The sequence below is a fragment of the Halyomorpha halys genome, unplaced genomic scaffold (assembly GCF_000696795.3).
Source record: "Halyomorpha halys isolate HHAL.00 unplaced genomic scaffold, Hhal_1.1 Scaffold1721.1, whole genome shotgun sequence".
NCBI lineage: Eukaryota > Metazoa > Arthropoda > Insecta > Hemiptera > Pentatomidae > Halyomorpha > Halyomorpha halys.
Genome location: NW_027115850.1, coordinates 230,056 through 255,982, shown reverse-complemented (window position 1 = coordinate 255,982; position 25,927 = coordinate 230,056). Strand labels below are relative to the sequence as shown.

General features: G+C 32.2%; 2 protein-coding genes and 1 long non-coding RNA gene across 4 annotated transcripts in view; 1 reads left to right on the top strand and 2 right to left on the bottom strand.

Annotated features, from left to right (window-relative positions):
* LOC106690446 (uncharacterized) overlaps window positions 1-25,927 on the bottom strand; it is a 282,414-nt gene that overhangs the window by 110,417 nt on the left and 146,070 nt on the right. The gene's annotated exons all lie outside the window — the stretch shown is intronic.
* Window positions 945-1,980, bottom strand: LOC106690449 (uncharacterized). Its single transcript, XM_014435894.2, has one exon. The coding sequence runs from the start codon at window positions 1,949-1,951 to the stop codon at window positions 1,046-1,048; it is 906 nt and encodes a 301-aa protein (XP_014291380.1). The 5' UTR covers window positions 1,952-1,980; the 3' UTR covers window positions 945-1,045.
* Window positions 1,993-25,927, top strand: part of LOC106690451 (uncharacterized) — a 73,525-nt gene continuing 49,590 nt past the window's right edge. The window contains exons 1-3 of one of the 2 annotated variants that reach the window (XR_010844971.1): window positions 2,198-2,370; window positions 2,524-2,616; window positions 3,344-3,465. This is a non-coding gene — a long non-coding RNA (uncharacterized lncRNA). Of the gene's footprint in view, window positions 2,074-2,197; window positions 2,371-2,523; window positions 2,617-3,343; window positions 3,466-25,927 lie in introns of those variants that run through there. The other variant, XR_001344608.2, reaches the window with a different exon arrangement.

The following is a 25,927-nucleotide window of genomic DNA, read 5'->3' as shown; positions in this document are numbered from 1 at the left end:
ATAATATAAATGTTAATTAAAGAAACGGAAAATAAGCAGTATAGTTAACCAAACTGTTAAAAAAAAGAACAACAATGAATGTTAGAACAATGTAAAAAATCTGGTATGCTGCACACAACTTACCACTCAAGTTTGAGTTTAAATCAAACCTTGTTTCAAAGTGGATAACTTTACTATTCACCTTGGTGAAATTTACCCTTACCGTATTCCTATTTATTGAATTGAGAGAAAAACTATATTTTGGCGTTTCCATGGTTGTTATCACAACAATCAAGAATTTATGACTATCGTCAACAACAACAAAAACATTTACTTTTTCCTTAAGGTAATTATAAAATTCTTTCATATTATATATTTATCCAGTGTTTTATACTACTAATAATGAGAGATGGCTCATTATTTCAAATAAACAAAATTAAAGATACTTGTTTTTCTTTTGTTTTCGAATTCAGTATTTAAGCCTTATCAGGCTATTTCAATGAGGATAAGGTCTAGCTAATTTTAAAGAACATTTAATTTTACCTCTATCACGAGTTTAATCAAACCTTTAATCTTAAAAGCCGTTTTGGAGGAAATAGTAAAACACTGTAAGATCGGTGACATATAGTGGCAATCCGTTCAGTCCACTTTAGCGAAAAGTTGCTGCCACATCCTGAAATACTTAATTTGAGTTTCGTCTCTGAGCTATTCTGTACATATACCAACCGTGTTGTAAGATTTGACTCAGGGGACCTTAAAACGCGTATTTCCTTAGAAAATTCCGATTCGATTTTTTTGCGATCGCAATACCTTACTATGTATTTGATATAAAGGAAAACGTAAGCAAAATCAATTTCCATAGAAACTAAAAAAGAAATTTCTAGTACACCATTTTAATCTCTATTAATTTATTAGTATTACTATTTGTAGAATATAAAATGAAATTTTAAATTATTTCTATCATGGACGGCTTATAACCTTTATATTTGTGGTAAACTTATTGTAAAAATATACACATATATGTACAGGCGTTCAATAATAAGATGATATGTCTTGAAATTCCAATCTAAAATGTATGAGTCTTGATTTCTAAAGACTTGAACAATTGCATTTCATACTTGGAAGGGGTATAGGTTTTGGTTTTTCCATTTGCTAAGATGATCAGACCAGGTGGATTTTCCACAATATATCGTTTTATCTTGTAGACTACCCTATCCGGGAAACAGAACTCACACCTGCAGCAGCAGCAACACCAGCCCTTGATCAGCCACAATGGTGTTGCTATGAGAGCGTAAACAGTCCCCCAGAACATTAAGAGTTTTCTGAACCTTTCCTTAACACTTTTGGTGAAGCCACCCTCAAAGAGATCCTTGAAGACACACTCAATGCCCCTGACCCCATATCCTTTCCTGTCCTTATCAGTACAGTTTCTCGGCACTTTGACGTCCACTATTGGATCCACCGCATCTTTAACTCTATTATCTTCCTTCTTTGGTTCAATCTTTATCGTCGCACCCGATTCTACTATTTCTCTTAGTTCGTCTTCGTAATACTCCATCCTGAGAAGATTGTAATTGTAATCCTCTGTGTCATTGTGCATGGTGTCCCTCTTCCAACGTGCATTCCTTACCATTCTCTTCAATCGCTTTCTAGAATGTTTTACCATATGCGGATCATTTATATCATAGAAAACTTCCGGAGGAAGAGTGGGTTTTCTTATTAAAGCATTTTTTATTCGGGTGACGACTCGTTTCGGTAACGGCAAATGCCATGGGTAATTATGCAAATTATATTTTTCCAATTCTTTCATCCGAATATTCTCATCGACTTCATTTTTAAAATTAATTTCCATGAGAGTACCTTCATCAAAGAGTTTCTCTTGGAAATGAACTGGGGAAAGAACAGCATATCTGAATTGTAAAATAGTAAGTACAATTAAAAACATACCTTCTAAGTGGTAACTTAATGGCATATAACATAGTTTATGATCTTAACCTTTACTGTACCTCTTTTATCATATGTTTAATTTTATTTGTAATTAATTTCACAATAACTTGATACTTCCCTAGTAAACAAAATCTGCTAAGTTCATTGGTTTGTACAACTTCTGAGCATTTATGTTAAATTGTTACAAAATTAACTATATTTTAAGATTTAATGATAAATTTTTTTATTTTTATTTTTTAGTCAATTTTATTTGTCGTTTAGGAATAAAATTTATGGCAGGAGCCTAATTTGGAATAAGTGCGTTCCAAGTAATATACTTATGCCTTTGTATTAACAAAAGCACTGGATCTTATTTAATAAAACTAGTGTTGTGCTGTTTTCACTCTAACTTCCCTCAACAATTTGGTCAAATTGGGCAAGTCATAAGTTTCTCAAGGAAAATAGGTTTGTTGATGAGTAAGAAAAAGTTGTGTATGGAATGTGACATAATTTATGTATATATAATATATATAACTTTTACACTAATATATGTATATATTAGTGTAAAAGTTAAAAAATATATATACACATTTTTATACTACTTTCATCATACTTCAGGCCAATCAGTAAGGAAATACCGAATTATCAAAGAAAATATGTTTGCACATGCCGTAGTGAAAGTTTTGGATGGGATTCAATAAAATTGATATGGTACTATTTTTGCACTATTTGCTAACTTTTGTTTCCAACTTTATTCCAAATCAGATGAGTTGTTTATAAATTATTAATGTTTCAAAGAAAATATGTTTGCGCATTCATGAGCGAAAGTTGTGGATGTGATTTGAAAAAATGGACCATTTTTGGTACCTAACCCTCTAAATTTCATCAAATTAAGGTATAATTGTAGTAGCTGTAATACCCAATTCAGGATTTTAATATAGAAAACAAGGTAATAGATATACATTGAACCACAATTATAGGTGCATACAAAATTGTAAACCGCTTGTGGATATTTTTGGTTCTGTGGTTAAAAATGATTTCAATTCCTACATGAATGCAGAAATCCTTGAGTAGTGAGAAATAATACTTAACATAAATATTTATAAAGATTCTATAAGCACATATTTCTATATGTATATGTGTATATGTCTATATGTGTGTTGCTGAATATGTATGCATATTCATATAATCATCACTAGTTCACTTGTTTTACCTTTATTTCATTTTATTGGAATTATATCCTTAAGACTAGCTGCCAAGACATGACTGCAATGAACAGACAACCTTCTTGAGTTAATGTGTAATATTTTTTTGTAAATACATTAATTTTATGTAATAATCATATAACATATCGTTCTATTCATGAATTTATTGTAAGAATTAATAAAGACTCAAAAAGAGTTTTCTGTTCCACTAAAAGCTACTGTGTTACTTGCAGTACCTATTGATGGCCATTTCAAGCCTAGAGGAATTACTAGCTCAAACTAGGTGTCAGCAAGCAATTAGGAATGAATTTAGCTCCTAAGAAGGCAGTGAATACAAGCACAGCCTAGTGGATCAGTAAGTACCACTACTACATTGATTATGAATAACATATTATTATTTCACTCTGCCATTTCTGGGTCACTCCTCTTCTAACCTTGAACTTTCGGAGTGTAATACGGGTGAATACCCATTGGCTCTTTCTGTCCTTTCACAAGGATCTTAGCAAATACCTATAGAACTGTTACCCTTTCAACTGTAGCGAATACCTACAGGAAGTAGTGATCTATCTGCTAGAACCTCAAATGAATACCTTTAGAACTTGCCATCCTCAGTGAAGAAACAGTAAACAAACACCTTATGTACTTCAGTTTCTATCATGCATGGATTCAAGGCATATATCTATTAAAACTTGCCAACAGTACATATCAGTTTGTAGGTCAGCCCAGTACCGCCTCCAAACTCCTGTCAATTCACTATCTAGTTAATCTACCTAATTGAATATGTATTCCTTGAAGCCTTTATATGATAATATTCCTCACCCTTAAATTGGTGCCTAGACTAACTACACATATCTCAACAATATTATAGGCTATGAAATCAAAAGTGGCTTAATCCACAAAATCTTGTCACAGCAATATTTTATTTTGTTTATACAGTCCTCTATACAGGTGTTTGATGCCTTTGCAGACCTAGTTCCGTGTGTGTTTCAAGTATTCTGGTGTTTGAAGCACTTGGCCTATTGAGGTATTTCAGTTTTTAATAATTAATAATTGAATACATAATTTTACATAATCATGGTATAAACAGAGCTGTGGGTTAGGGCACTATCATAGCCTCAAATGTCGAATATTAATGTTTTTTATGTAAATTTGAGAAAGATAAGTAATTAATACATTTGGGTGTTTTTGATTAATCTCTGAAATGCATTCCACTCAGTCATCTGCCAAATTTGAATCTGCTTACCCATAGATTGAAGTCTTGGATTTTCTAAACACAAGACTTCTATTGCTGGTCCCTCAAAATTAATGAAAATAACTTTTTAGATAGAAGCAGTCTATTATGTTCGGGAGCTGCTGAATCTCCTCAATGCTCTTTTAAAAATGATAGATCTGGTCCAAGTCAATTGAAGTACAACAGTGATCCAATAACAGTTCAATGAGGCAGTAGTTCCTACATTTTTTTTGGCTACGGCAGCCTTGTTGAATTTAAAAAATTTTGTGGCATCCTTGTCGGGCCAAAAATGCTCTAATATTTATTTAAACTCAAAATATCAATAAGATACTACTAGATACGTAAAAGAAAAAAATAAATGAAAAGTACCACAACAACCCAAGAAGGGCCTTGAGTTAAGTATTCAAGTAAGTAATAAAAATAAATTATGTATTTATTTCTAAGCCTAAGTGGCCTATGAGGAGTAAACATAACATAGATAAGGAAATGATGGTGACACCATTTTTTATAAACAGATTTTACTTCTAAATTGCAAAATCATTGTAAAAATTAATTATTACTGCCACTCTGTACCAGCATTCGCTTATTGCATCGATAGTAACGGATTTAGTAGTTTTGAAATTACATCAATAAGGGACACATCCTCACATACATTGATGTATTAAGTCTGCAGAGTTTATCAAAATTCAGTTTTCACTTTGCCATTGTTTATCATTTGTGGATTTTACTTCTAAATTCATGAAAATTTCTTCATTTAAGTGTTGATGACACGATAAGTTTTAAGCCGTTAAACAAAATAGAACATCTCTTCATTTAGGTCTGGCTGAAAGAAGGTGGTAACAGCATCATTTTGCTCTACCAAGCATGAATGATAAAGACTAAATGACCAAGTCAGATTTGCAAAGTGGTTATCATCACCACAGATAAAAAGGATTCTTTATTATGTATGCCATAGATTTAAAAGCATCATTTTACATCAAGTCTGGTTTTATGACAAATCTTGTTACAGTTTCCATCATGTTTCTTTTGTAATACCCATTTGCATTTTATCACATCTTGGTCTTTAGAAATTGTCGGACTATACTCACTGCCGTGTACGGGGCTCGGGGTTTCTAAGCCCGACTGGGGGTTCCCCGTACAGGTATTATATTGAAATGTATTCATATATTAATGTAATATATGTATCTTTATTTATATATTTATATCATGTATTTATATTATATATTTATATTATGTATTTATATTTATTGGTATTATGTATCTCTATCGGTTCCTGATGGGAACTGACTGAAAAGGGATGCGCTATATTTAATATCGGTATACTGTTCATGCGGTATCGTGTTCACCAATTTACTATGCTATTATATATGAGGTGGCATGCAGGGATTATTAATTATAAAGTAAAGTCCTTGTTACATGTTTTATATTTACAATTATATACACTATATCAAGAATACTATTATGAGAGAGCATGGTAAACTTATATCCTTATACTTTAATTATAAGATAATGAATTGAGAAGTACCAGTTGGGATATTTGATATTTATATTGACTCTAAGTTACAAATTCTACTACTGCCATTCTAATTACATCAGAAAAGGTCTTACTTGTTTCGGCACATCGGCAGGCTTGTCGGCGGTTGTCGTGTAAGGGCGTTCATATGGCCTCTTGGCTGCTGCTCTCTCTTTCGTCCGGCTCTCTCAGGCTATCATCTCTCCCAGCTTGTGTCTCCTTTCTGTCTCTCCTTGACTGTCCCTTCTTGACTGTCTCTTCTTGACTCTCTCTCAAAACTCTTTTGCCTGCCCTTTTGTTACCTTTCTCCCCTCTCCTTCTGACTCCTCCTTCTTTTGATTTCTGTCCTCTGATTGGGTCCTCTATTTTAAGAGGGGGTGAGAAGGTCCAATGATCTTCGACGAAAGTCCTCCCTTTCATCTTTAACAGTTTCTTCTTTGAAGGAAACCGGCTTCTTACTTAATGGTTCCCAGAGGTTTTTTAGAGGGGTGTTTATTTGTTATCCATTACGGCGGCTATTTCTTTGTACTTTCTAATGTCTAAACTGGCGCACGATAATGGCTAACCGTCTAGGCGGTTAATGGTTCCCAGAGGTTTTTTAGAGAGGCCCGTGTGAGATACGGGGTGTTTATTTGTTATCCATTACGGCGGCTATTTCTTTGTACTTTCTAATGTCTAAACTGGCGCACGATAATGGCTAACCGTCTAGGCGGTTAATGGTTCCCAGAGGTTTTTTAGAGAGGCCCGTGTGAGATACGGGGTGTTTATTTGTTATCCATTACGGCGGCTATTTCTTTGTACTTTACTTGCCTAGGTCCGGCGGTATAATTGGTATGCCGACAAAGGAAATTATTTTAAGTTAAAAAACTCCAGCTGGTACCTCTCATACATATCATCACATCTGATTTAGTTAGGAAGAGGCTGCCGACAGAAGCTGGTAAATATTACTATCCCAGTGAAAGCATATTACCCTCAAGCCTAACAGGGTTGGAATAGCGGATGTGAAGTGTTAAAATTGTAACCTGTTTGTGCATTTCTCAAATAATTGTCTCAAATCTTTAGAGAAGACAATGAATGTGGATAAAGACTAATGAAGTCTTCAATGGCCAGATGCTTATCCTGAAAAATTCAGTTTTAGTGTGATTTGAACAAATGGTATATAGATTCGGGTGATCGAATACAATAATTCATGTTACAGAACAAAAGGATTGGATGACCAATAGTTCTAAACTGAATTTTTATTCAACTGCATCTACAGCTTCGGGTAAAAATTGACATCAAGAATAGGAATAAAATTAAGATGTAATTAGAAAATCAACAATATCTTTGATAGAAATAAATAATACAAAAACAAATATTAGTGAAAAGCATGTTAGTTTTTAGTGAGATAGTTCAGAGGAAGATAAAAAAAAAAAAAACCTCTGAAACATCAACCATGCTAGGAACATGTTAAAAATGAAATGTAATGGAAGTTGTTTTCATAAAGAATATATTATATTTTTATATTTTATAATTAAAGCGTTTTCCTTGTGTTTAATTGCTTCCCATGCATTTTTTTGCCTTGAATCTCACATGATTAATGATTCTTGCCATGGCGCAACTAAAGCGAAAAATGCAGTACAATATTTGCCATGTAGTTGACTGCACCTAAGAAGGTGTATCTGAACCTTGCTATCTGGCCTTCTCATATCTTTTATTGCTTTAACTTTCCTTATATCTAAACTTATTTCTCTATCCATAAAGAAGTGACCTGTATATTCTATTATGTTTTTATTATTTGCCACTAATTTTTATTTAACTTCAGTTGTCTCTGTTTTGCTCTCATTAATTTCTTCAATTTTTGTCATTTCTCTCTTATATTTTCATTTTCTGTTTTTCCTTAATCAAATTTCTTTAGCAGTGGCAATAATGCCTATGTCCTCCATAATTTTAAACATTTTTCTTTGGAATTGTTCTTGCAACATTTCAGATCAAATGGTTTGGAGATCTTTTTAGGATCTCCAACTTCACAGTACCTCTGCTCTTAACCTTATTTTCTTCAAATATTTGTTGAGAATTTTCATTATTAATCAAAACCTCCTTCAGTGGAATGACCAATCATATTTTTAGAGAACCATTTAACTAACCCTTTATAGGTCATTGGTAAACATGTACCAGAGGGACATATATATATTACATTTTTTCAAATAGTTTCATTTGGATCTAATAGATAACAGCAAGGCTCGAAAAGTTGGTTCTGCCCCTGCACCAGTAACCGTCTAGCATTTGTCTTTTATAGATCTAGAAATACAATTGTCTACCTTGTTGGAGTTACAGCATTAAAAACTGTAACTATTAAATCATTTAAATTCTTTTACCATATGGAAAAAAAGTATTATTCTGTATTTTTTTCTAATCCGATTTATCATATTTAAATATCTTCTGAAAAATTGGCACTGTTTTGAGAAAATTACTCATATTAATCTTGGTAATATTTTTTGTTTACTGTTATTTCAAATTGCTCAAATATATTATCCAATCTGAGTTTTTATTTTTCCTCTAATGGTGATTTTTAATCCTCCATTGAGTATTAAGGAAGATAAAAACCTATCTAATTCTTACTCTGTTCCACATTTATTGAGACTAAGGAATGTCGGAGAATACTTCCTTAAGTGATACATCTGCAGAAGAAAAAATATGATCCAAAAAATGCAGCAAGTGTAATGTTGCCTAATGCTTAGAATGTTTTGAACTCTTTCGTACAGACAAGGATTTATAGTTAGTGGTAGTGCTAGTTTTACTTTTTCGTTCTCTCCATAATGCAAATTTAATATTAGTACAATTTATAATTGTATAGTGATCATAATTTAATTTGAATTTATACTTCAAACGAGGAGAAGATGGTTGGGGGTGCGGTAAAAATAAAATACAAATAAGTTGAAGTAACTTATTTAATCTTGTCAACGTTTCGGCCAGAATTTCTAGCCTTCATCAGGTCTAAGAACAGAACAAGATAACAACCAATGAATACAGAAAATAAAAAATAAAATATAAACAGAATGACATAAAGTGAATAATTGTACAGAATGGGATTAATAAAATAAAGTGATGAAAGAAGTGGAAAATAAAATGTATACATAGGTAATTGAATAAGTAGGTAAAATAACATAATTAAGGAAATAAAATAAAAATGAAGTCATATAATGTAAAGATATATGAATATATTAGTTAATTAATAATTCAAAAGTTAAAATTATGGAAAGAAAAAGAAAATTGAGAGAAAGAAAATATACATAACAAATGAAATATGTAACCCTAATATTAGATAAAAAGGCAAAATATAAGTTAAGTTAAACAAAAGAAATGAATATAAAAAAAAATTGAAAACAACAATAATAATATATGGTGAACATAACTAATAACGTGGATAAGGAAAATTGAGAAAAGAAGGGGGGCGGGTAAAATAACTTATACTTATAAATTTATACTTTAATAAAGTAAATTAAATAACTTATAATTATACATTTATACTTTAGTTGTAATTTAGTTTAATATATAAATTAATTATAATTTAATTTTAAAATATACTGTATGTTTTATTTAATGTCAATATATAATATAGTTTTAATATTTCATATATCATTTAGTTGTGATCAATAATGAGATACGTAAATAAATAAATATGTAGTTAATGTCCTAATTGAATTTTAACTATTTTATCTTTTTGTATAAATAATTAACCTAAATATTTTCAACTTTAATAAACATTTTAAATCATGTTAATGTAGACTTTAGTTTCACTAAATTTAAATATGTTAAAAAAAGTATTAGGGTTATAATAAATACTTTTCTGAAAATATAGAACATATACTTATTGTCACTTATAAAACTTATCAGAAATGAGAAATTTATATGTTTTATTTTTGTAAATTTAAATGTTTTATGTTTTTATATTAATAATTATTAAAAAAACCCATCTAAAGAGTTGTGGTAGATCAATGACCGTTTGAGAGTTCATACATTTAACATATCTATGGGCCCGTCCTTATAGCATAAAATGAAATGAAAAAATAATTTTATTCTGGGACAAATGTCCCCTACGAATAAATACATTGTTCGCACATTATGATTGTTTGTCTGGCAAAAATTTAGAAAGTTTCAGTGTACAAAATAAAATTACATTGAGTTTAACTAATATTTATAGTGGTAATCAATATATGCCTATTCACATTGATACAGAGGTTTGGTTATGTAGTAAGTGAAGGAATAGCTGTTGTTGAAAGGAAAGAATGGAGAACTATTCACATGGAGGAGAATAGAGATGGAAAGGGAATTCCAGAAGGAGGTTTCACATATGACAAAGGAGTTGCTGAAGGAGGCAGTTCTAAGGGAGGGTATATATAACTCAATCTGTTGGGATCTGGTGTTTAATGAATAGAAGGATGAATGTAGAGTGAGGAGATCAAGAATATAGGTAGGTTTTTTTTTTATTTTTAGGGCTTGAAATAGGAAAACAGCAAGGAGGTATTGTCTTCGGGAAGCTGCATAGAACCACTTCAACACGGTATTCCAACAGGAGACATGAGAGTTACTGGGAAACCTGAAGGTAAATCTAATGAAGCAGTTTATGAGTCTCTTCAGTCTCATCTCTAGAGAAGCGGATAGCCCTCTGTAGACCAAGGAACCGTAGTCGAAGTGGGGGAAAATGAGAGAGGATACTAGCAGCTGATGGGTATTCTGAGGGATGGAATTACGGAAATGTTATTATTGCAGGAAAGATGTTGGTCAAAGGTGACTCCAAGGTTTTTTGTTGTGAAGTAGAAGTGAATTGGTTGGTTGTTAAAGAAAAATAAGAGATTGTAAGGGAAGGAATAAAGTAGGCACTTGGATAGACAATAAAAAATGGCCTTAGTCTTTCCAGAATTTAATCTCAAATTGTTGTTAATACCTATTTCCTAGTGCTGTCTATATCTTCTTTTATCTTTTTGATGGCCTCAAGCATCTCGGAGGGATGGAAAGACAGGTAGATTTGGAGATTGTCAGGATAAAAGTGGTATTGTGAGTGGTGAATGGAATCAGGATGATCATTGATGTAAATGGTGAAAAGGGTTGGTGAATGTGAAGACCCTTGAGTAACACCTCGTGTCAGAAGAAGAGGAGAGGAAGGAGATTTTTTCAGAATGTTGACTGTTGGAAACAATGGGACAAGAAGGAAGGAAAACCACTTTGGGATACTATTTGATATGGAAAGGTTTTGAAGTTTAATAAGGAGGATCTTGTGGTTAACTGAGTCAAATGCTTTTGAAAAATAAAAAAGAACCAGCATAAGTATTGAGTGATTTTTAATAAAGCACATTATGTGGAGTGTTGGGACCGAAAATTGGATTGGAAAGAATTAAGGAGATTTTTATGCTCTAGAAAATTATTAAGTTAGAAGTGGACTAATCTTTCAAGTGGCTTGGACAAATCTGAAAGAATGAATATTGCCCAAAGTCGGAAACTGTTGAAGAAGGGACTTTGTTTAATGGTCAGACTAAGATTTTCTTCCAGGCTTTAGGAAAAATGGAATTTTGATAGGATAAGTTATAAATGTCCAGAAGGATAGGAAGAATAATGGAGAGAAAATGTTTGGCTTATAAAATTTGTTAGTAACCATGTCTGCTGTTAAAAGATATTTTTGAAACTATAAAATTTTTATGTCAGGTGATTATTGTCAGAATTAATTTTGTAAATCTGCCTTAGCTAAACACTTCAAAGCATACCATAAAGTGACTGATGTATTTGGAATACTTCGGCAGTTAGAACCTAGATAGCTGAAGAGATCTTGTAAATAACACCAAATATTGTCAGTGGTAACCAAGAGGATTTGAAAGGAAGCATAGGCAATGAACTTGTACCATTTTCGGAACCTTTTAAATTGATGTGACTTCTGGTATAAACAACAAAAACATGAAGCTCTTGAACTGAAATTTTATAAACTTATAATGGAAAATTTATTGAAGTCAAGTTTTCCAATTGTTGAAATGGTCTTATGAAATTACATGTCATTAACGATTACTAACTGGAGCAGAAACATTTTTTATCATTAGCGCATGTAAGAAGAGAGTTAACGCACTTGATAATCTTCTTAGTAACCTCAACTTAATGAATAGGGAATGTAATTTACTTGAAGAAAATTATTTGTCTAGTATTATCTCTGAATTTTCTCACATTAAATTAAGAATAGTTTGTAAAACTGATGTTTTATTTTTTTATCATATTAAACTCTTCAGCTAAAATTTGTTATAAGCCATGTGCAGGCTTAATCTGCCTCTGATTGGTTGCATGTCCTACCTTGATATTTAATTTTTTTTATAATACTTTTATAGCCCAAAAGAAAGACATGAGCCGGAACAGCATACATGTAATAATAAAAAATTATTTACTAAGTGTATATTTGTGACCACATCCCTAACCATCACCTCCTAAACAACAAATAAAAATAGCTAACTAAAATGAATCATTATTACTTTTATGATGGGTTTTCCTACATTAAATATTTCAGTCCTTTTTTGAGCTAGGTAAGAACAAATGGTTAGGTTTGAGAGGAAAAAGTATGCGGTGCCTTCAATAAAGTATAGTGTCCCGTGTTTACAAAGGAACAAAGAAATATATGGACTGTACATTGATTTATCTAACCTCCAATTTGCCTGAGTAGAACAAATAAAATGTTCAGTATATATATTGAGAAAGGATTAATTGAGGATGGAGAGGAAATCATTCAAAACAAATCTTAAAGTAGTGAGATAGAGAAGAGAAGCTTAAATTATGCGAATGCCATTAAATGCCATCAATTAATATTTAATATATTATAATATAATATAACTAATAACTATATATTGAGAATGCTGGGTTATAAAGGAATTTTCATTTATATAAATAGAAGTATTGAGTTTAGTGTTGTTTGAATGATAATTGTAAACATTTTTTTTTACAGCAAGTGATTGAAATTTACTCACATCCATAGCATTCTTTTACCAAGTGGGAGCCCCGGGCACTTAAGCATATGGAGAGGGGGCCCTTCAGATTTTATAATTTATTTTCTAAACAAATTTGTATTATCAACATAAGCAATATATTAATCGATATTATTTTATTAATCCTTGAAAACCAACTAATATTTAAAATTGTTTTAAAAAATTCATAAAATAAATACTCTTCTTGAATTTTTATTAACAAAAAAAAAAATACTTTTTTCAAAGTTTAATTCTATAAATATATCACATTCTTTAGACATCAGTGATAAACTTCTTTATATTTGTTGAAGCAATCCTACTTCTCAGTTGATTCTCGATTTGTTTGTATCGATTACAGTTGTTAGGGAGCTCCTATCAAATATGGATCCATAGAGTAAAGATGGGACGCCTCACATTAGTATTCTAGGGTTAAAGAATGGTCGAAGACTATAATAACATTGAACCATTCCATATTGAAAATTTTAGATAATCTAATTAATCATGCTGGTGTAGAATCTTCTACATTTTTTTCAGCTAAGGCTCAACTATTTTATATGTTTAATTTGATCTTGACATTTTGTGATTTACATCCAACCTCAGAACATTAGTATTGAGCATGTCACTCACCTGCAAGAAAAATGATACCACTCAAAAATGCAGCAGTATTAAAGAAAATCAACCTAAAAATTCTAAACAACTTTATTGAAATAGCATAAACCTTCTTTTGAATTTTCAAATTTAAATTTCAGTTAGTTATTTATTTGCATAATAAATACTTAGCTGAAATTCAAAAAGAATCTTTAAACAGTTCAGTGTAAGTTTTATAGTATATTAAGTTTATTTCTCTTAAATAATGTATTTTTTTAGTTGTGCCCCTTTTCTTCCAGGTTAGTATTGTTTTGTTTTCCTCTTCTTTATCCTTTTAACATTTTTTTTTTCAGTGTATATAATACTGTCACAAAACATACCTAAAAAGTATAATCATATTTATACCATATTTTTACTTTCTAAGATGTATGAAGTATGTTTATAAGACACTTCAAAGTTTTTGTACAAAAATTATAAAACAATATTCAACATTGATGGATTTAAAACATTTCTAATTTGCTTAATTAGCTCACAGTAATACATTCTAATACAACTATACAAAGTTTTACCAAAAAATCATAAAATTAAGAAAAAATAGCACTTGTCATTAATAAAGTAGACTTATTTTTTTTTTCTACTATTGATGGTAATATCACGATTTATATAGATTTTTTAAAAAACCTTCTTCCTTAAGTAATTTAATTTTAATATTTATTTAACATATATCCTCATGTGCAAACTATTTTTGTTATCATTAATAATAATAAGTTGTAGGATACATCGGATAATTACCCCTCGTAGTTAGTTACCTCAATAACAGGAGTGTCAGGATTAGGGGTAACTACTTCGAGGTCGAGAGAAAAATTGAAAGAGGATGTCCGCAGGGTTCGGTCCTAGGACCAACTCTGTGGGAGCTAGTATTCGATTACTTCGATTAGCTCCGAGAGAGCATCAGTGAGACTCCAAATTTCTGCGGGAAGGAAGAAAATTCTGTGGGAGGATTCAATACAGGAGAGGAATTGACGGTGGGTAGCAAGCCAGAAGTGTGCTACTTTGAGAAAATTCTTCCCTTCCGTCCTTTCTATATTGAAGGCTAAATGGGTCCTCCCAGACTATTGGGTCTCACAGATCGTAACAGGACACAGAGGGTTCAGGGAAAGCTGCAGAACTTCAGAAAGAACATTGACCCCTGCGGAGTTCCTGAAACAGCAGAACACGTAATAGTAAATTGCTCGGCCATGGAAGGACACTGAGCCAGGCTGTCAAGAAAGACCGGGATTTTCGCCCTCACCGAGTTGGACTTCCCCCGTTTGATGGAAGAAGAGAATTATCCCTTCTTCAGGGAGTTCATTTACGGGTGGTGGGCCCAACTCATTTCACGATGAGAAGGGCTTGACTGGCAACAACATCGGTGAGCCACCAGAAGAGAAAGAAGCTGACCCAGACTGAGACCAGGGCCCTGTTTCATAATGAAGTACAAACTAATACTATTTGTCTTGTCGATTTAACTTAATACAATTACACTGGCTTGTACTTTAGTACTTTTTAACTCCTGTAATATCACTAATAGATCTCCCTACTATAAAAAAATATATGGTGCTCAACCTAGCTCTGGGCTGCACCACAGTAAAAATTTGTTCCCAATAATAATTAAATAATTAATTTATAAAAGAATAAAAAAAAAAATTGTTGATTTTTGGGAGAAGTGGCATGCACAAGCTCGCTACCCCACTGCACCCGCACCCCGTATGCCAGAAATGGCAAGGGAGGGGGATAAAAAAAAAAGGTACATGAAATATTTAAAGAAATTTCCAATTTCTATGTTCCTTTACCACTGTTTACAATGTATTATAATATTCTTTGTTATTCAATTTTAACTTATTATTCAAATTTAAGAATTAAATTTTGTGTTCTTTTTATTGGAAAGTACTACTCTATAATCAGTACTCTACTTGAAGTAGAGGGTAGGTTAAACTCTGGTTGCTCTTATATTCTTTACTAGAGTTAATATAATCAGGACATAACTATGTAAATGTCTTACTTTGTGTAATACTATTTGAACACATTAAAATTTAATTTATTTTATTTTCCTTTATTTATTTATTTTTTTATTCAAAAGGTATTCTATAAGTATTTTTAGTTTTTAAACTATATGGTGGTTTATTAAATGATTTTTCTTTAATGTAATCATAATTTCTTTGCATTAGTGCAGTATCTAGTAAAAGTAAGGTAATAATGCATTTACTATTGGCATTTTAAGTAATAATAAATATTACACTTTATAAAGATAGTAAGCAACAAACTGAAATAGAATTTATTGTATTATTAGAGTGTGTTTTTTGAAAGGGAAAAGGGGAGATAGTTATCCAGAAAAAAATTCAAAAATTCATATTTAAAGAAATAAATTATTGAAGAGAGCATCATTTTGTTGATTTGTTTTTTTTTCTCACTAAAAACGAATCTGTAATTTCTTCTACAAAGTTGCATTTAAATTTTTATTTTTATTAATTTTTATTTAATTGAAATCACCCAAATTAGCAATTATATGCATTTATCTTCAAATAGGCAACACTTTTTTTAATAAAAACAGTTAATATATTATGAATCATATATGAAATATTAACACTACAAAGTGCTTTATAAGTTGCTGTGATTGTTTTTTATTGAAATATAAAGATTTTTCAAATGTAATTCATTAAAATTTTAGTCACTAATCATTAGTTAAAATTTTACTATAAATTCTGATAATTAGTTGTTCTCGCTTAGTCATAACAAATGCATAGTATGCCTGGAGGTACAATGCTGATAACACCAACCTATCAACTGCCTTCCTTTTAAGAAGAGTTTTCAAGGGAAAAGTTGTTGATGTGTAGAAGGGTGGGAAGGATGACAGGAAAGCTTAGTTCCATCATTTTTACCTGTATTCATTCTTATACAAACGTTCATTAGGGATTTGAGAACAGACGTGGTCAAGTCATCTGGATTTATGTGAGAGAAATTGAAGTGATCTGGGTTAAATGGAGTTTCATGAATAGGAAGTCTATATGGGTGGCCTTGATGATTCATTAGAAAGAGTATCACTGAAAAACGCATTTAGGTCGTTAGATGAGACAAAATAGTGAGAGGAGAATGTGGAGCCAGTAATGGAGAGTTTCCTTATTTCTAATGAGAATTTTATTATGCCAACATATTCATATCATAGTTCCTGTTAAAATATTCTGTTTCAACATTCTGATTCTTTACAAGTTATAAAATATATGCTTACTATTTTGAACGATTTTCTATTATAACGATAATGGTTAAAAATAAATTGTGGCAGGGGATCACAGTGTGGATACACCTATTCTACAGTAGTAAAAAAAAAAAAGTCAACAGATTACGTGTTTTATATCTTTTAATTTGAAGAAGTATCATTCAACTGAATCATTTAATTTCACCAATTTGTTATGTAAACAATTTTAAACATTTGGAACTAAGACAAACTACAGACTCAATCTGCAAGTACAGATTGAAATATGCTATATTATAATAATTTAATTTTAGTTTAGAATGTTATTAATATTATAGTAAGCCTCCTTGCAGAAACAATTGATAATTGATAAATGTAATCCAAACCTCACTGAAGTGTAGAGACATCACATGGCCTCTAATAACTGCTTGGTAAGATGCTGAATGTTAGGGGATAAATATACATCATAACAAAACAACATTCATTATTAAAACTTCTCACTAGATGTCTCTGATAGTTCATGAACAGTTTTTTTTAATGTATAATTTGACCATAGTTGTGGATTAAAATAATTGTTGATGAATAAGAAAGAAGCTGTTGTAACTATATATTTATCCAATGTTAAAAAAGATTTGAATTTTAATTAAAGTTTAGTATTTTTTTTTTATAAAAATTTAATTCCAATTTGGAAGTTTTTTTGGCTAAGGATAAAGTAGTTGGTAATTATTCTTAGTTAAGATTTGTTGGATGATTCAAATAAAGAAAATAATTGTTGAGATAGATTTATGGCATTACAAGATAAATGTCTCAGCAAAAATATTTATTTCTATATACCAGACTCCTCTGTGGAAAGATTCAACTTCATAAATTATAATGATAAATCTGTACGTGTACTTTCAATAAGATTTTTTATTAACATTACTGCAAATTCTTTTCTTTTTCTTAATATTTATATATAAACAAACAACTGTAATTTTGTAGTATTACTCTGTCCTCCGAGTTCTCTACAATGTTGTGATGCAAATAAATAATAAATAAAATTGCAAATTTTCCAAGATACGATTTATACTATATTGCAGATTTTAGGAGCTCTCTGTGTCCGATCCATACAATTATATTTTGTTGATGTTTTAAAAAACAATATCTTAGAACAAAAAGGTACACTTAATGAGCCATCTATTTTTTTTTCACTCATTGAATTGAACTATGTCCTAATCTCTATTTTTTTTTCACTCATTGAATTGAACTATGTCCTAATCTCTATTTTGTTTTCTATGCTTCCACATAGAAATATATAGAATATTTCCTGATGCTTCCACATATCTATATATAGAATATTTCCTGATGCTTCCACATATCTATCAGCCCTCGGTCTTTCAAGATCACACTCAACTTCCAGATTATGTGGCTGAGTATGCCCCAGGAGGTTTCCTGAAGCCACTGGGTTCACTCATAGCTTCATTAACAGAATAAATAATCATCTGCCACATCTGGACCCAAATTTAGTTTCTTGAAGTTATTGGTACAGTGCCTTACACACTGAGCCACTCCACTCCTTTATTATGTATAAATATATATATCTGAGTGAAATGTGCACAGTTTATGTAAACATATTTTGATTTGACATTCTGTGTTTAATTTGTTTACAATGTCTTATTAATGGCTTTTTTTAAAAACATTAATCGTGTTTTTGTATATAAATATATAAAAATAAAATAATTTGGAGTTGTTTAATAATGAATTTGATGGAAAGTACAGGTCACTACAATTTTAAATTATAAATATTTATATTTATAAACAAGTGCATGTTTGATGAATTGGTATTATCTCTTATCAGTTAAAAATAAAATTACAATGAATATTTTTAGTCATAATTCTTTTCTATATTTCATGCAATATAGAAAAGAATTATGACTAAAAATATTCATTGTAATTAATGAGTAATAAAATTACAATGAATATTTAGTTGTCATAGCCACAGCAAATGGTTCTCTCTGGATCCATTTATAGGATATAATAAACCCCCTATATAAAATAGGGATATATATAGAATATAACCCTCTCAATTACAAAATTGACTTAATCTTTTTTTTTCCCATCCTCCTGGCCATTTCAGGTATACAGGGTTTCAAGTGCAGTGGGGTCATATACGTGGGATTTGGTAGGATTGGGTACTGTTAATTAATTAATTAATGTTAAAAATTATTTAATTTTTCTTTCCTCATTTAAGGATTTGTTTATTTTTGGGAACAATAATAAGATAACGTTACATTGTGGCCCAGCCCAGCTCTCAGTTGAACACCTTACTGATAGGGCTGTACCTTTTAATCACTCCTATCTGTCTCTCATCCTTGTTCTTCTCCCAGGTTCAACTCCAGTCTCTGTGGGACCCTGGACCTCCTCTCTCATCGACCCAGGTTCACTATTTAGCCCGTATCATATTTTCTTTAACTCCTCCAGCATATTGTCCTGGTAAATTGAATATTCCCAACTCCTTGCGCAGTGCCACCTTTCCACTTCCTTTTTTACCTGCACATTTGAAACTTTTGCATTCAGGTGGCAATTTCTCTAATCTCTTCTGACAAGTCCTGGCAATGTGTTTTTTAAGACCACAACATCTGTACCCTAGTTCCAACTACCACCTGGAGATGATGTGTCTATATTCCTAACACTTAACCAGAGGGTTGGGTGCGGGAAGTTCCTTAATATTAAGGTTCAAGTCATGCTATCCATCAGGAGAATAGTGGTTCTCACTGTCTGATGAACCTCAACCACCTATGTTCTTCGAAATCCTCCTCTCTCAGCATTCAAAAAGCATAATCGCACCCACTTGCGCATTTCTATTTTGTATAAACTCCTAAAACCGCCCTCTCTAGGTTTTCCCAGATTACATTTTTAAGGTCATCACCACTAACCTTTTTAATTTCCATTCAGTACCACCGACTCACCTTCAGTCCTTTGTCCTTTAGTGCTTGGAGTTGTGCTAGTTTCATAGCATCCCCTACCCATTCACCTTCTCAAGGACCGCTAGGGCCTACGATCTCCGTGGTCATACTCACTTCCTGCACCACCTTCTTAGTTGAAAGATCCTTCCATATATTACAAAGGGTTCTCCAAAATTGACAAACTTTTTTTATTGACCGCCTTCCTGGTCATTTTTGACATATCTGGAGGTTATAACCCTATTCAAACACCATGGTAGGGAGTTTAGTTTTCGTTTCGTGGGACTGCCACAAATAAAAGTCGACCCCTCAAGCTGGATTTGAACCGGCGCCATTGCAGTCACGAACCAGTTAAAGTTGGCACTTTAACTCGCTCGGCCACAAACAGATTAAGAATTGACCAAAAACACTTGTACCTTCTTATTCATATATTAAAAATATTTTCATTGTATACTCTTTATAAAAAATAACTTAACATCCTTCTTTTTCCCTTTCTCATCTTTATATCTCGTTGTCTCACTATAAATAGTTTTATGACTATTTGAGTTTTTGTTTGATCGACCCTGACTATCTTCCAAAAGAAAAGTAACTGGGTTAACTCCAAAATATTGCGTGTTTCGACTAATCGAGTTTTAAGTTACTGAGTTTTGACTAATTTGTTTTCATTTTGTTTGTCACATCTTCTTACGTAACTGCGGCACGCTTTGAAGAGTAAATTTCAAGACAAAGTTGAATATCTCAGATCAATCTAACGGTGGACTGGTTACCTAACTACAATGTACCTGTCCTCTACGTCAAACTACTATCAGATATAAGAATCTCCTTCCTCGTTAATATTGTGGTAACCATCTAGTAATAAGTTTTATCTTCACTGATGACATAATATACTTGTACATAGCAATTGGAGGTACAAGCTTGGTTGGAGTTCCGTAGGCTGCATGTTATATTACAGATTAGTATAGTTGTTGTTGTTGTTGTTGTCTGGGGCTTAAGGGCGTAAAACCCTGAGGTCATCAACGCCCATGTTTCGTGCTTTATATTTTATTTCTATAATTCTATTTCACTTTAAATAATTTCGAAAAAAAAAATTAAATAATTACTTCTGTTGGTATTTTTTTGTTAGGTATAACAGATTTTCTGGTTTAAATCTTATTCAAAAGGCCATTCCTTTTTAAGAAAACTAAGACAATTTCCACGTTCTTCTGGTCATCATTCAGAGCATCCGATACACTCGGTCCTATTCCCAATCTACTCAAGTTCGCAGAATAAAAATGGCATTTTTCAAATATGTGACTGATCGTAAGTACACTGTTGCAGTATTGACATTTTGGAGGTGGCTGCTTACTGATCAGATATCTATGAGTTAAACTCGTATGACCTATTCTCAATCTGGCAATAGCTACCTCCTCCCTGCGATTGGAACGGTATGATGTGGTCCATGGTTTAGTGGTTTTTTTTATGGTTTTTAATTTGCTTGGCGGGCTTTCATCCCACATGGCTTGTATTTGTGATATTATTTTCACTGTAATGCTTTAATTTATTACTTATTCACTTTTATTTATTTTTGATATTTTATTTATTGTTGGCAAGTATGGTGTGAATGGATTGATTTATTACTGTTACTCATTCCCTTAAAATGTATCAGACTTTAATATTTGTAAACAAAAAAAAAATCTAACTAAATTATAGTTAAAACTTGATTAGTCAAAACACTCGATATTTCGAAGTTAATCTAGTTCCCCGATCCCTTCAAAAGTTGTCAATAACGATCAAAACCCCCTATCCACACCATATATTACTAGTGACGAAGTAATAGAAACCCTCCAACAAATAAATAATATAATAAAAATGGTTCGTTCGTGAAACTTTGTGAAAACATTGTCCTTATGATAATAAAAAAGTCATCAAATAAGTCCGTTAGAGTCCACAAAAATTATTACGGTGGAAGAGCATTTTATGTTAAGGGAAGGAAGTTGACAAATGTGGGTTTCTAATTAAAAATTAGTTCTAATATTTAGTACTTAACTAATTATCAGCAGCACGGATTATAATCAAAAGCGTACTTACGCTTTAATTTTGTACATTGACATATTTCTGAGCTATAAGTGTATAAGATACGTGAGCATGAATCTATAGGTCGGTTAAAATGGAACTGGTTGTCGTGGAGTGACAACCAGTCCACTCTAACCACTCAACACCAAGTGTGATAGATCTCATGTGAAGGTTTTAAGGCCCTCACTAAAGATCACTCCACTTTTTTTTTTCTAAAAAAAATAACGTGCATTTTCTCTTACAAAATAATGAAAAGTTTTCAATAATTCCATTTGCCGCCATTTTTTCTTATATTAAGAAGGCTCTTTACACTTAAAATAGGATGCACTGAAATAATTCATGTTCAAACCTTTTATGAAAAAAGCACCCTATTTAGGGCCTTGCTCGAGGACTATGGGACTTCACCCTACATATTCCTGAACTTTTGGAACTACATAGGTTATCGAAGCTAAACCAGCCTTCTGTCTAATTTGAGTAAACTGTAAGAGACTCATGCAATTTTTTTCGGCAAAAGTGCACAGAGGGCCTATTGTACGCCATCGCTTCTCTGTTTCAAACCTTTGAAAGTCTGGATATTGTATGCGGGTCAACCGTCTGGCTAGGTTTAGGATCTAAGATGTGGTTCGTAGTCTCATCATCCTTTCTGCGGAACCTGCAGATTGGTGACTCCGTCAATTTCATTTTATGGAGATGCTTGTTCAACTGACAGTGTCCTGTATTTAGACCTGTCACCCATCTTAGAGTGCTTCTGTCGATATTGAAAACTGTGTTACCCATGTCTTAATGGGTTCCGGGTTTTAGATTAAAGTCATTTGTTCACAACACGATGATCCATGGTTTGAAAAGAAATTACTTTCTATATAAACATATTTATATAAAAGTTCAAGTCAGGGAGGGGCAAAATCACCGTGGCTCATGCTTTTGAAGAGTTGACTGAAAAATATTGATGTAAAATAATAAAATATTGTTATTGGAATATAGTAGTAAGTTTTGTTTTCATAATACACCGTAATATACATTGCATTATTGTAGTATACACGGAATAGTAACACATATTTGAATCGCATAGGGCCCGCTGGATTATTCGCCCAGACAGCCTGATGGCAGTTCATGTTCTCAGTTAATTATGCCTTATTATTTATCACACATATGACATTATTATGAGATGAGATAGCAATCGAAAAGTGAAAAAAGGGAGGGAAGGAAGGTTACACAATTTGTTACGGGGTAGCCGGTTGGGCACAGGTGATGAGCACGCTTCGATCCTGAGATATGGAGGACTGCTTACGTAACGGAGGACAATGGATAGTGCCTTCGAGGAGAAAGGAACTGTGTGTCAGCTACCATTGGATCGCTGGCCTGTCACCTCAGGGGTCTCTTCCTTGAGGCTAACCGTCCTGTAAGTGCCGCTGGAGAACATATCAACATAAAAAGTATGGTACCTCACGACTAATACTCCGAAAGCTCAGGGGGGAAATAAGTTATTTTACTCTAACTTTTGATTACTTCAATGATAAATCTTTAGAGTCAAATTTAATGACTCTCAAAACGTTACGAAAAATTATATTTAATTCCGTGCTCCATGTCTTTAAAATTACCAGCAACACTGAAAACTCAAGAGCTTAATAGAACACCATTTTAACTAGAGTAAATGAGCCTTAATAGAGCTGTTTACGTTAATAGCTCTCTAGATACAGTTTTCAAAAGCATTTTTTTTTTTTTCTAATTCAATATTTTGGTTAATAATGAAACTACTATTCCTACGAACGACAGAGATGTCAATTTGCTTTCTTTTGAGGAGCAGTTTCCCTATTCGCTAGAATAAATTCACAAAGTGTTGATTTCTTCAGCAGTTTCTATGATATTTACCAAAAATTAATTCACAAAATATTGATTTTTCCTTATTTGAAAAAAAATATATTGCTTTTTGAAAAACTGTATTTCGAGTACTACTGAACGAAAAGAACTCTATTAATGCTGATATTTTAAAAATTTAATATAATTTAAGTAATGTTACATTAGGTTTTTATCGAATAAGATGATCTTCAGGGGCGTGCACCTTAAGTACTTTGATATTAATTTTTTATGACACTTTCGTTATTACTTGTACAGTCTTGGTAAAAATTGAATTTTTTTTCTAACAAAAATCGCTACAACGTTTTCTTTACTTGAATGAACTCAAAAATTATTTTTTTGTAACTATTGGATCAACCGCCATTTAATTCTCCCTCACTATGGTTGGCAGAGTCATCAATTTTTAGTCTAATTTGAATTTAGTTTTCATAAGAGTAACCAAAAATTAAGGTGAAATAAATAATAATAAGCTGGCAGTTAAGAAAAGGCAAAAAGGAGGGCTATAAGATGGACTTGCAGCAGAGGAGTAAGAATACGAGCCAATCAGCGGCTGTCTTCTATTTCAGTTTAGATTGCAATAACAAACCTAAGCTCCAAGGGCGTGGCCTTCTCGTCTTTACTTTTGCTTAGGTGTATTGTTATGAGACCGGTCTGTTATTCAACAATCTATTAAAGACACATGATGGGTATATTTTTTAAAAATAAATAAAGTTATATGGAACTACTATAAATTTAAGACTAAACATTAAATTGGCTTTATTATGGAACCCCTGTCCACTATGGATGCTAACATGAATTTCATTTCTCATCAGCCCTTTTCACCTCTCTATAAGAAACACCTGTAATACAATTTTTTTTTTAATTATTTATTTATTGTAATTTACAACTGTACAAAATAATACAATAGGTAAATATGTAGTATGTTTCATATACACTTGAAAATCTTGGGAAGGAACCACCCATTGGTGGTACTTCAAACATTAATTTAAACTAGGAGGTCCCGTGGCCATCTTCTTTTCAGACGCCTCGGAGGATTATCAAGGATTTTTAAGGATGAAAGATTAAGAATTAATGGGTTAGGATGGTTAAGGAGTTTGGAATAAAAATACGCATATCTGTTTTGGGTCAAATCTGCAACGAATGGGATGTTAAGGTCTTTATGAATGAGTTGATTTGTGACGTAATAAGGAGCATCAAGGATTTTACATAGGATTTTGGATTGTAACGATTGGATGCGGGAAGAATTTGATAGTTTGGTGGAGCCCCAGAGCTCAATTCCATATGTCCAAATTGGTCTGATTATTGTAGTGTATACTAATTTTTTGTAATGAATGAGAAGTTTAGAGCGTTTGTCAAGTAAGTGTTGTAGCAATCGGAAACTACGAGCAGTTTCTTGTCGTTTCAGTCTTGTGTGTAAGTCTCTTGTCAAGATGGAGTCCCTTAGGACTCGATACTTATATCGAATCTGTTCAACAGGCGTTAGTGGTGTATTTAGAAACGATACTATAGGACAGGAGGGCAGAGGCTTACGACGGAGAGTAAAAGTGATCTGGTGGGATTTGTCAGGATTTATTTTGATTCTCCAGTTATTACACCATTCTTCAATAGATGTTATGTGTGCCTGTAGTGTTTGTGATGCATTAGTTGGGTCGTTGTTTACAGAAATTATATATGTGTCATCAGCGTATGTTGTGAGGATGGGTTGGGATGTCAGCTGTATAAACCGTATAAAGAATGGGACCTAAGATACTACCTTGAGGAACACCGGCGGACTGAGAAAAGAGAGATGAGTTAAAGGTTCTATCAGTAAAGGTTCTATCAGTGAGGTAGGAGCGGATTATAAGGAAATATGTTGGGGTAGGAATTGACGAAGTTTATAGAGCAGACCTGGATGCCAGACTCGATCAAAAGCTTGTTCAACATCGAGGAAGACTCCCGTGCAGTACATACCGCTGTAATAAAATTTGAATGCACAAGCTCACAATTCCAGAACTAAATTTAGTGGTTTAATTATTTTCCGAAAAATTTACATAATACTATTTCTTTTTGTATAATATATTAATCATTGAATAAAATGCATTTGATAGGCGTATTTATGTAGTTATTTAATTATGAATTAATTCTTATTCTAAATCAGTAAGAAAATTAACGTATTTTAAAATTATATTTCGTATTGAAATTAAGATAAACCAAGTTAGTAGCTTAGTTATTCTGATTGTTTTATTCTAAATTTTCTCAGAAACTTTGTCAAATTATTTTACTTGGGGTATTGACAGCCCTAAGAGACATTTAATTATTGTTTAGTAGCACTCAGTGTATGTAAACATATTTAAACCTGGCAATCAAAATTTAATATTATAAGTGAGGTGTAGATAGTTGACTGTAGATTAATGCTTGGAGAAGTTTGTCGGGGGGTGCGGTCAGCAAAGAACAA